Source organism: Echinops telfairi, unplaced genomic scaffold (assembly GCF_000313985.2).
Source record: "Echinops telfairi isolate 266 unplaced genomic scaffold, ASM31398v2 ScPeMD7_7469;HRSCAF=8507_0, whole genome shotgun sequence".
Taxonomy (NCBI): domain Eukaryota; kingdom Metazoa; phylum Chordata; class Mammalia; order Afrosoricida; family Tenrecidae; genus Echinops; species Echinops telfairi.
In genome coordinates, this window is record NW_022111372.1 from 42247440 (window position 1) to 42260260 (window position 12821).

Sequence of the window (12821 nt, forward strand, 5' to 3'; positions counted from 1 at the left end):
ATCTTCTAGTTTGCAGCTGAACACGTTGAGTATTTTCACCATCCAGGGATCCCAAAGAGGCTTCATCGTTGGTCACGTGTCTGTGCACTCACACTTGCCACTGCATATATTCCAATTAAACACCCTTCTTTCCTGTCCTTTTTGTCTTTTCTCCCAGCCAGGGACCTGCAATAGGATGCCTTTGTTTCATATCCAAATGACTGACCACCTTAATTCCCTAACAATAGGCACTGCCCACTCACATTTATGGCTTCTGCCCAAACTCATCAAATATCTTCTCAAAAACGTCCCAGGTGTTTCTATTCCCAATTTATCCACTAGGCAATAGAGACTTCGGTCACCAGGCCCTGACCTGTCTTCCTGGCTAGCACAGTATCTCCTCCCCCACAGTGAAATATATAATGTGGCTCTTCTATCCAAAGTCTCTAAGTATGACCAAATGACATTAATTAATTAATTAATTAATTAATTAATGAAGACTATACAACCCATCTCATTATACTCATAGAGTCAGGAGAAAAGCCTGAAACTATTTATAGGCCCTTTCTTTCTTTTTTCCCCCCTTCCTCTTCCTTTTCATGTATATCTATATGATAGGGAAGATAAACAATCCTGAGGAGAAAACAAGGGGACTGATGGTGACAGGGAGGTGGGGAAAAGGGAGGGGGGAGCTAACAAACCCAGGGACAAAGGAACAATAAGATATCTAAGATCGATGGTGAGGAGGGTGTAGAAGGCCTGGTGGGGTTTGATAAGTGCAATGTAGCTGAGAGGAATTGCTGAGAGCCTAATGAAGGTCAAACATAATAGTGGGACAGAAGGAAAGTCAAAGGAAATAGAGGAAAGAACTAGGAGACAGAAGACATTTCTAGAGGTAGAAGTATAAGCATGCATATATGTAAATATATTAATATAGAATGGTAGCAATATAGGTCTAAGTACATATATTTATACGTTAAGTATCAAGGTAGCAGATGAACATTGGGCCTCTACTTCAAGTCCTCCCTTAATGCAAGAGCACTTTGTCCTAATAACTTGGGATTCTGTAATGCTCACCTTTCCAACCCTATCGTTGAAGTAAAAATGGGTGCATAAGCAAATGTGGTGAAGAAAGCTGATGGTGCCTGGTTATTACAAGATATAGCATGTGGGGTCTTAAAGGCTTGAGGTTAAACAAGCCACCAGCTAGCAGGGAAGCAACAAAGCCCACATAGGAGAAGCACACTAGCCTGTGTAATCACGAGGTGTTGATGGGACCAGGTATCAGGCATCAGAAGATCCAAAACAACCAATCATATCAATGTGAACAAGGGGGGGTAGGAGTGGAGACCCAAAGCTCATCTGTAGACAATTGGACATTCCTTTACAGAAGGGTCACAAGGAAGGGACAAGCCAGCCAGGGTGCAGTATAGCACTGATGAAACACACAACATTCCGGATCACAATGATCAACTGCATAATCTCTACCCTGCCAGGGGGATGAACAACAGAAACGTGGGTGAAGCGAGACAGTGGTTGGTGTAAGATATGAAAACACCATATATAATACTTTATAATTGATCATGGGGTGATGAGGAAGGGGTAAAAAAAGAGGAACTGGTACCAAGGGCTCAAATAGAAAGTAAATGTTTAGAAAATGATGATGACAACATATGAAAAAACATGTTTGACACAATTGATGTATGGAATGTTATAAGAGCTGTAAGAGCCCCCCCCAAATGATTTTTAATAAAATATATAGATAGCAGGAAATATTACAAATTAAAATAAATTTAAAATGGGTTAAGAGGGAAATCAAATGATAAGTTATTACAGTGTAACCTGATTATATCTTCCATTATCACGTATACAATAGTAGCCAGCCGATAAGTAAGTTTATTCACATCCCTTGACTGTTGTCAGAGGGGATTCATCAGAGACTTAATCTATGTAAGGATGGGGTTTGGGCTCCCACTGTCACCCATAGCTTTCTTCAAATGGGGAGTTCACAATTTAAGTTCTGATACTATTCCCTTCTTTGTATTTGGATTTTGTTATTTATCATCTTTGGATCTGGATTTTGTTATTTATCATCTTTGGATCACACAGTCTGGTGTGTTTCTTCCATGTGGACTTAGTTGATGCCTCATTAGATGGCTGCTTGTTTGAATACAAGACTTTAAGATTCCAGATATTATTCCTTTTTGATAGATGGGCACCATCTGCTTTCTTCACCACACTTTGCTATAGTACCCATATCTCCTGTGATCTCCTCACAAGGGTGAGTATGAAGCAGGGCATTGTCATGAGAGCTAAATACTATTGCATTCAGTGGGAGCTCAGAATCTTTCACTTGTTCATGAAATATGCATGACTCTGGTTTACTTTAGAGGCCTCATCATTATTTTTGACAAAGAACATTATCATTATCTACCCCCACCCCCACTCCGAGGTCATTAGGCGATTTTATTGATTTATCTAATGACATAGATTTAACACACTACTGAGAAAAGGAAGTTATGCAAGTATAGATATCCCTGCTCCAAACTCCAGTCCACAAGTTGTTGCTTTGTTCTTAAGATGTGCATAGAGGTGGGAGCTGATACCAAGAACTCAAGTGGAAACCAAATGTTTTGAGAATGACGAGGGTAACAAATGTACAAATGTGCTTGACACAATAGATATATATATGAATTGCGATGAGTTGTATGAGCCCCCAATAAAATGATTTAAATAAAAAAATTGCCTTTTTAAAAACATAATTGGAATCCTTTTTACTTCCTGAGTGTACGCTGAGAGGAATAATACTATACTTATATTGAAATTTAAGCTGAACTCTAAGTGGTGCTCATACTGTTCTTTTGATTGGTCCTCTGTCTGTAAAAATCCACCTTTTGCCCTTGATATATGTTGCTAGTTGGATTTACTCATACACACACGTCACAGTTTGAAACTGGACACAGCTGCCCTTACCCTGAAGTATGAGCCCCATACTCCCCACTGGCCATTCTGTCTTTCCCAAAGAGTCGTTTGATTGCTTCCTTCACGTCCTTGTTCCTCAAGGTGTAGATGAGTGGATTGAGTGTGGGGGTCACCACAGTATAGAAAAGAGTCAGGAATTTCCCTCCTTTCTGAGAAAACCGGCTCCTTGGTTGGATGTAAACTGCAGTACCACTGCAGTAGAAGAGGAAGACAACCACCAGGTGGGAGGAGCAGGTGCGGAAAGCCTTACTCCTCCCTTCTTGGGACTGAATGGCCAGCACTGCCTGGGTAATGCGCCCATAGGAGCCAAGTATAAGGAGTAACGGCACCATCAGGAAGATGCCTGCAATCACCGAGATCTGGAGTTCATTAATAAGTGTGTCTCCACAGGCGAGACGTATCAATGCAGGAACTTCACACACAAAGTCATCCACTTGGTGGTGATGGCAGAAAGGAAGCTTCATTGTGGTGGGGGACTGCACCAAGGTGCCAAAAATTCCACTCACCCACACAAAGAGCACCAACTTCTGGCACAGCTTCGGATGCATGATGACTGCGTAGTGCAGGGGCCGACACACTGCCACATAGCGGTCAAAAGCCATGACGAGCAGCAGGATGCACTCAGCAGCCCCCAATCCCAGGAAGATGTAGAGTTGAGCTGCACATCCAAGGTAGCTGATGGTCTTGTCTGGGCCCCAGAGATGGACTAACATCTGGGGGATGCAGCTTGTGGTGAAGCAGAGGTCTAGGAAGGAGAGCTGGGTGAGGAAGAAGTACATGGGCGTGTGGAGATGCGAGTCTGTGTGGGACAGAAATATGATGGTGATGTTGCCCACTAGCGTGATCATGTAAAAGATGGACACAACCATAAAGAGAATAATTTCCAGCCTGGGATTATCTGAGAAGCCCAGAAGGATGAAGCCATGTGGTGTGGTATCATTGTCCATGTCCATCCAAGCCCTCCTGGAGTTGGGAAGCGTAACGCCTCAGGGAGTAAGCAGAGAACAGTGTGATTTGTTTTGTATATCACATATTATTGTTTTCCCTAACACTTTGCTGACATGCCACATCTGTGTATTTTCACTTACTCTTCTCTTCACACTTAGAACATTCCAGCAAACTCTTGAAAATGAGACTGTGGTGGGTGAATGTTTAAAAATAATCCTTGTCATACTTTTGGTAGCATAATTACTTAAATCTTCCACTCTTTTCTTAGAATGAGAGCCACCCTTCAGTTTCTGCCTGAGGGCCACTGGGTTAAAATTTGTATTATCCTACTTCTTCTTTTCAAGTGGATGCATACTCACTTCTTTTCTAACGAGCATCATTCTACATCCAATGTTGGTCATTGAGCAACATTTTTCATTGATTGGTAACAATGCCAGTATAATTTCATGAATTGAGTGTGTGTTTTATGACATTGCATTTGGATGTTGCCACCGAGGTTAGTAGTATGCAGTTATTTAGCTGCTCTTTTGCTACATCTGGAATAGCCATTTCAGTTGATAACCATTTAGCCCACCAAACAAAACACCAAACTCACCTTGAAGAAGGGTCACAAGGAAGAGACGGCCAGACAGGGTGAAGTATAGAACCTATGAAACATACAACTTTCATCTAGTTCTTTAATGCTTCCTTTACCCCCGGCCCCTCCCCACACTATCATGTTCCTAATTCTACCTTACAAATCTGGCTGGACCAGAGCATGGGGACAGATAAGAACTGGAAACACTGGGAATCCAGGACAGATAAACCCCTCGGGACCAATGATGTCAGTAGTGATACCAGGAGGATAAGGGGCAGGTGGGGGCAGAAGATGGGAACGGATCACAATGATTTCATATAACCTTCTCCCAGGGGGATGGACAACAGAAAAGTGGGTGAAGGGAGACATCAGTCAGTGTAAGACATGAAAAAAATTATAAATGTTCAGGGGTTCGTGAGGAAGGGAGGGTGGGGAAGGGAAGGGAAAAAAAAAGAGTAGCTGATACCAAGGGTTCTAGTAGAAAGAAAATGTTTTGAAAATGATGATGGCAACAAATGTGCAAATGTGCAGGACACGATGTATTATGTATGTATTGGGATAAGAGCTGTATGAGCCCCAATCAAATGATTTAAAAAAAGAAAAGAAAATATTTTCTCTGTAACAAACACAGACTAGTTCAGTGGGATGTGTTCAGGATGTACAATATGTCAAAATCTTGGGACATTTGGTATTCAGTACTTTACAAAGTTGACTAAGATGTACCTGAGCCAAGTCATGGTATTTTTGCCTCATATGGATGTGAAAATTTGACATTGAATAGTGAAGACCAAAGGATGTATTTGAACCATGGTGTTTGCAAAGAATATTGAAAGTACCATGACTGCCAAAAGAATGAACAAATCCATCTTAGAAGTACAGCCAGAATGCTCCTTAGAGGCAAAGATGGGTAGACTTGGTCTCACATACTCAGGGCATGTTATCAAGGGAGACCAGTCCATGGAGAAGGATATCACGCTTGGTCAAGAGGAGGGGCAGTGAGCAAGAGGGAGGTCCTTGATAAAGTGGATCTGCACAGTGGCAGCCTTGATGGGCTCACAATGAGAATAAGTGTGAGGGTGGCACAGGACTGGCCGGTATGTTGTTGTACTGTTCGTGGGGTCGCTATGAGTCAGAACCACCTCACTGACACCTAACTACAATGACAGTGATTTTTCAGCCTTGGAAATACACAGGTGTATTTCAACTCTGTTCTGTAATGTCCGTACTGGTTAGAATAAACTCTATGGCGGTGAGTTTTAAAATGTATCTTGAAGAATTATTGTAATGTGGTGAAGAGGAAAGATGAATCTGGGTAAATTCTTAGTCAGGGAGCATTAAAAATAAGCAACAGGAGAGTAACACCAGAGGTGTGTACATTGGGATTAGAACAATGTCTTATGTAAACTTCATGCAAATTGCTGACTCTAAGAGACTGAGAAATGTTCTTTGTTGGATATTAAGGTATAGATCAATTATGTAGCTGCGTAGTGAAGTTGTGAATACCCTTATCCCCATCCCTGCTATAATCTACACTACATCCACCCTAAACTTTACTTATTGCTGTTGGAACTGCTCTCTGATTTCTTCCCTTTCACTATTATTCACACAAAGCCCAAGTCTAGCACCCCATCTTGTGCTTCAGAAACATCCATTTGCCACCCCTCTTTTTTGCCATAATCCTCTTTCCATAACGTTTTCCTACAGTGCTATAGAAAACCTGATGCATTTGACCTATGGTATTGGACACATTGTCAGGAGAGGTCAGTCGCTGGAGCAGGACATCACGTTTGGTAAAGTCGACAGCAAAAATGAGTAAGGCCGTCAAGGAGATGAAGTGACACAGTTGTTACAACAACGGGCTCGAGCATAAGAGGAACTGTGAGGGTGGTGCAGGACCGTGCAGTGTTTCCTTCTGTTCTGCTAAGGTCTCTATGGGTCAGGCCTGACTCGATGGCATCTAACAACAGAAACTTAGTGCTAATGGAAAAGAATTAATTGAACAACTATTCAATTCCCTACCTCCATAAAAATCTCCATCTGTTCCTATCGTGTGATTTCTCTTCCGGGCACAGAGAACGCTGCAATCAAGCTCTCAAAACATATCCATGTGCAAATGCTCTCGCCAGGATGATGTTTCTGCAATACCCCAATCTCTCACTCCAATTAATGGTCTTTTCCATCTTTGGCTGTGCCTTGATGCCACTATGTCTTCCTGATATCTCATGATTTTAAGGTCTTACAGAAATTAATTTCTTATCAGGTACTTGGGATAAATGAAAACACAATCTTGGCTGCTACCGAACAATTTAATATATTTACATTTTTTTCTCAAATCATATTCTAAATACTTAGGTTGTCAACAATTTGCAAATTTATGCATCATCTAACCTTACCTACCAGATTCTTGTTGTCACTAATATTCACTAATCTAAAAATAAATACATCTTATTTGTTTATCCTTTCATTCATCCACTTTACTATTTTAATTGTATTTTAATTCTTATGGGAGATTGTCTGTGTTAATTATTCTCTTACAAATGCCTACTGCAAATATTGACACACTATAGCATCTCTAAAAATGGACCCACTGTGGTAAGTCCCTGTTATCAGAAACTCTAAGCGAATAAGGACTTGCTTTGTTCATTAGCTGCAGGTTTGGATTCTTGAGGCTTCTGGAAAGTCAAAGAACTTTGAGCTTGAATAACATAATACATCAGTCACTGCTCATTCATTTGAGTTGCAATGATGGCATGCCTCACATGAGACTTTAAATCTACTGTCACAGAAGTCTGACTGCATTCATTTCAGTATATTTCAAAGTGCCTTAAACAAGGAAAGAACGGACCTGATTTGCAGCTTGATCCAGTATCTTTAGCCAGTATCTGATTTTCCCACTTCTCAGTAATAAACACTAATAAGACCAATATAAATAAAATTATTACTCAATATTTGTGACTGTATTGACTTTTCCACTGGTATCATGTTTTCCAGTTTGCCTTCTTCAAACTGTATTTAATCCTTATGAGGCATTTCTTCTTTTTTTCTTGTATCACCTTTCTTTTAAAGAAATTTCAGTAGTAATTTTACTGACATATCATATTCATTCCAATATATCCCTTCCCTTCTGTACAGTTCTGTGGTTCAATTCCACTGGGTGGGGCTATACAATCATCAACTCCCCTCTCCCTCTCTGCCTCTCCCCGCTCTCACTTCCCTACTCTCAGGAAACCCTTACTCCTGTCACTGTCTTTGAGGGGTCATTTATCTTGACTATCATGTACTGAGTGATCTTAAGTGTATAAATGAACATACGCAAATCTAACGTTACCAATAAGGTATATCACTATAAGGACCGTAATAGTAAGGGGAGAAAATCTTAAAGAACTAGAGGATAGTTATATGGTACACCAGTGTCACACTGCACCCTGGATTTATCCTCCATTCCATAAGGCCCTTCTAAGAGGCACTGTCCAGTTGTCTTGCTGGTGGACTTTGGGTCTTCACTCCATTCCACTCCCCTTCATATCAGCTTGGTTGTGTCTTTTTGAACTTCTGATACCTCTTCCTTTCAATATTTCATGATCACACAGACTAGTGTGCTTCTTCCATGTGGGCTTTGTTGCTTCCCTGCTAGATGGCTGCTTGTTTAACCACAAGCTTTTAAGACTCTAGATGCCATAGCTTTTGATAGTCAGGCACCATCAGCTTTCTTCCCCACATTTGCTTGTGCACCCATTTTGTCTTCAGCAATCGTGTCAATGAGGTGGGTATCATACAATGTCACATTATTAGAGCAAACCTTCTGGTACTGAGATAAGATTTAAGCAGAGGCCCCAAATCCATCTGCTTCCTTGTTGCATTTACATATATAGTCATATAAAAATAAACACACACACATACTGGATTTTGTTTTTTCTTCCTACCCTACTGTTATGTTTGCCCATTGTTCACCTCTCAGTAATTCCTCTCAGGTACAAGTTGCTTGATCAAGCATGCCCAGAAAAGCTACACCCTCCTTATGGTCCATTTTAGAATTTTAACTACCTGAACCTGTCATTGATTATGAGGCAGTTCTAGTTGTGAACAATTCTCATAGGAGATTCATACTTAGAACTAGAAGATGAGCCTTGAAAGTGCTAGAATAACGTGATATTTTGGAAAAGCAGAAAATGAGGTGATAGTTTATGGGGCATGTTCTACTAGGAAAATTTCAACGTATTTTAATATTCTTTTTGGTGACCTTTTATCTCTCCTTTTCATATTTCTTGCCTTTTTGGAAATAATTTTCCTGATTAACGTTATTTGTTTCCTATGTGGCTCCATGATTTTTTTTTTCAATATAACAATATTGATGAGTATTTCTGCTAGGAGTTGGTTATAATGGGAGATGTCATGGGATTTTATTTCTAATGCTACTTCTACTAATAACAAACAAGGTTTGTTTAATCCATATTATTTACTTATTTGATGTATTTTCTTTTGTATATTATGTAATTTCTCTCATTCTTGATACATGGTATAAACATTGGCCAATCCATTCTCAGTGTGGGGACCATCATTATCCATTCTTTAACTGTTTTTATATTTAGCATCTTTGAAATTAGATTATGTTTGTTTCAAAGTGTTGATCTTTCCCCATTTCCAAATTATTATGATTGTTCTGTGACATGCTTAAGACAAATTTTAGACATTCACATTGATCCACAAATCAGGTTTGTACAAGTCTTTGAAACCCCAAGAATTTTTACTTTGGTTTATTTTAGTTTATTTTACTAGCATCTTTTTGTCAGCGTTATGGTTTTCCCAGAGTGACTTGGGTTTGCAAATGTATATACACTTGTTATATGGAATTTCCATTATGTAATGACATCTGGTGACAAAAGCTATCAATGGTTGGTCCAAATAGTGTTGAGGTGAATGGATGAATAGTGGACTTGAACAAGTGAATGGATGAATAGTGGAAATGACCCAAGTTTATTGCATTTCTGGTCTCCCTCTGCTCTAGTATTTGAGAACCTGAAATCTGGTCTTGGGCAGCCTCTGAGATCTCTTGCACACCTTTTTCTAGATCTGAGACATTCACCAATCTGGACCACGTTTTCTAGAAGACCAGTGAAGGTGATAATTTTTGGGATAATTGTGAAAACAAGGCATGAAGAAAAATATCATCTAATCTTGAGAACAATATTTTGAGGGACATTTGACTTTTATTTTGGTGAACAAACATCTCTACTATGGGAGTAAGTAAAAGATATTTCTACAAAACCATAGAAATGTTTCTTAAATAAAAATATCAAAACTTCCATCTAGATCAGCGCTTCTCAACCTATGGGTTACGACCCCTTTGGGGCTCGAAGGACCCTTTCAGAGGGGTCACCTAAGACCATCGGAAAACACATAAATGTTTCACAATATATTGTTACATGTTGTTTTGTGATTAATCACTATGCTTTAATTATGTTTAATTATGTTCAATTTGTAACAATGAAAATACATCCTACATATCAGATCTTTACATTATGAGTCATAACAGTAGCAAAATTACAGTTATGGTGTAGCAACAAAAATAATTTTATGGTTGGGAGGGGTCATCACAATATGAGGATCTGTATTAAGGGGTCATGGCTTTAGGAAGGTTGAGAACCACTGCTCTAGATCTATATACTTCTGATTGCAGTGTTATCATCTGTCTAACCCATCCTTGAAGAAGTCCCCACTTTTTAATTTACACCATCCATCTCATAATGACAGTTTTGACATCCTTGTGGTACACAAATTATGCTCCTTCTCAATGTTCTTTGATTTGATGGACAAAAAGAAGTCTTAAAGGTCAAGATTATTAATGTATGGTGAGTGGGGTAAGATTTCCCAATGAAATTCTCACAGGGAAGCCCTTATTGCCCTGGAAGAATGAGTAGGTATATTATGGTGATAAGAAAACTCCCCCAAAACAAAACAAACAAAAACAAAAGTCCTTGGCACAATTTTAATGATCCTTTTATTTCCAATGCAGTCTTCAATTTTCTTGAAAATTCTTCCCAGTAAGCCCCGTGATTGTCCTGTGTCCTTAGCGAGAGCCAATCAAGATGTTCCCTTTGGTATCCGAAAAAGCAATAGCCCTAGCCTTCTAAGGGCATTTTTCTGTCTTGAATTTAGTTGATATAATGGAACCCTCCAGGAATCATTGTTTCAATTGAACTTTTTTTTCTTTAAAGGAATTCTGAAGACTATCAGGAGGGTGTTACTGAGTGAACTTCTCTACAAAACTCCACTCATTGAAGAGGCTTGTTTAAGCACATTATCTGGAATGATTTTATGGAGGTACAAACCAGAACCCTGGCAGCAGTATTTCTGAGTTATCCTTATATTTAATTTGAAACACAATTTAATGCAAAATCAATACAATAACATAGTTGTTATAATTTTGTGCCTGCATGATCTCTCTATATTATGTCAAGCTTCTGATGTTTGGCTATGAAGCTAATTTAACTACATAGACGGCCAGAAAGAATGTTGATGATATTACAAATTTAAATATTTTCTTCTTCTCTGTCATTCAAACCAAGACAGAGAAATATGAATAAGTATCAGAATATACTACCCATAACAAAGACAATTATCAACAATCAAACCAAAACAAGAAATTTACTGCCATCGAGTGGATTCTGACTTACAATGACCCTGTAGGATGGAGTGGAACCGTGGCTGTGGTTTCTGCGCTGTACCTCTGTGAGGGAGTAGAAAGCCTCATCTTTCCCTCATGGAGTGGTTGGTGCTTTTAAACTGCTGACTTTGTGATGTGCAGTCTAACGTGTAACCTGCTCCACCACCAGAGCTCTGTCACCAGCACTAATAACTTACCTACATGCACTGATTCAGCTGCCCTAGACATACCATTTTGGAACCTGACTTTTTCAGACTACACACAATATTTTGTTCTCTTTGAGTAGAATTAGTATGTCTCTCCCATTAATCTACTGAAGGAATACATTACTGATGTCATAACTTAGGTTTCTGTTTTCTTTTCAAATGTGCTTTATAGTATTTCAGTCAAGTTTTGGTTATAATCTGAGTAAGGTCAAATAACTTACCTTAGGACGCCATGGCAGTTAGAGGGTGGCTAAGGTTAGGGGTCTTCTTTTATTAGCAACTGAGACAGAATCAATTATGTGTTGTATAGGGAGGTAATGACAGCAACGAATGCCCTGGAAATGTCCTGCTTATCCCAGGAAGACTCTGCTTGTTGTAACTGATGAGGCCACTGGGAGTTCTTCCTAGTTGAAATTAGTCTCAAGTCTGAATGTCTTCCGAACGGGGTTTTCAGTCACATTGGGACCTAACTATGCCTGCTCTGAGCTATTAGAACTGAAGATCGGTACGACTCAACTTCCTTCTGTCTTTTAAAGATAAATAATTTTGGCTTCTGCACATAATCCATTTAATTAAGAAGAAGCCTCAATATTATCCTTTTCAAAATTGGCGCCGTCTTCTCAGACTAGTTCCCATTCTATGGGTTGCTCTGGTCAGGTGGCTTGATCTAGATAGAATGTAGAGGCTTTGTTTCCTAATTAATAAAAGCAAACATACTCAGAAAACACTGATATCTGGGGGAAAGGTTTTCTATATGTTATTTATTTCAATTTTTATATGTGATAATAGAAGAAAATGTGTATGTACATAACACATGTGTAGTAGGAGAGTCATCTTCCTTCTTCATCCTGAGTCCTTGCAGTATCCATTGGGAAAAGTTTCTGTGTGTGTTTCTGTATGTGACAGCACATGTAAAACCAACACATACAACACACACACAGGATCGCTTATATAGTTTCCCATCCTTGTTTTGGTAGCTATGTTCTATTAAGTTGTTTGCACACGAAACCATTGTTCCTAGAGGAAATATAGGTATAGTGTCCTACTGGATTCAGCTCATGTTTTCTTCACTGTGTCAAGGCATAAACTTATTTTCAGTGTGTTTTGATTAAAAACATCTTATTTTTACACATAGAGTTATTATGTATAAACATAGATTTTAAACATAGATTTTATTTTAAACAAAGTTTTTATTTAAACATCTTATTTTATTTAAACATCTTATTAACATAGATTAACATATTATTAAACATCGATTTTTAACGTCTTATTAAACATAGATTAACATCTTATTAAACATAGATTTTATTTAAACATAGATTTATGATGAATAATCAATTATATGTTGTATTATTTTACCAAAAATGCTAATTGTGAACATTGTCCTACGTTTTCTATTTGAAGGGAAAGTGAAGATTGCAAATATTTCTTGAGTATTATTACCTAGGAAGGAGTCTTGGTTGCA

The 12821-nt window shown here is 38.9% G+C and overlaps 1 protein-coding gene across 1 annotated transcript; it reads right to left on the minus strand.

The window, feature by feature from the left end:
* Positions 1-2948: 2948 nt before the first annotated feature.
* Positions 2949-3914, minus strand: LOC101653185 (olfactory receptor 2H2-like). The gene has a single exon (XM_004697263.2). The coding sequence runs from the start codon at positions 3912-3914 to the stop codon at positions 2949-2951; it is 966 nt and encodes a 321-aa protein (XP_004697320.2).
* Positions 3915-12821: the final 8907 nt, after the last annotated feature.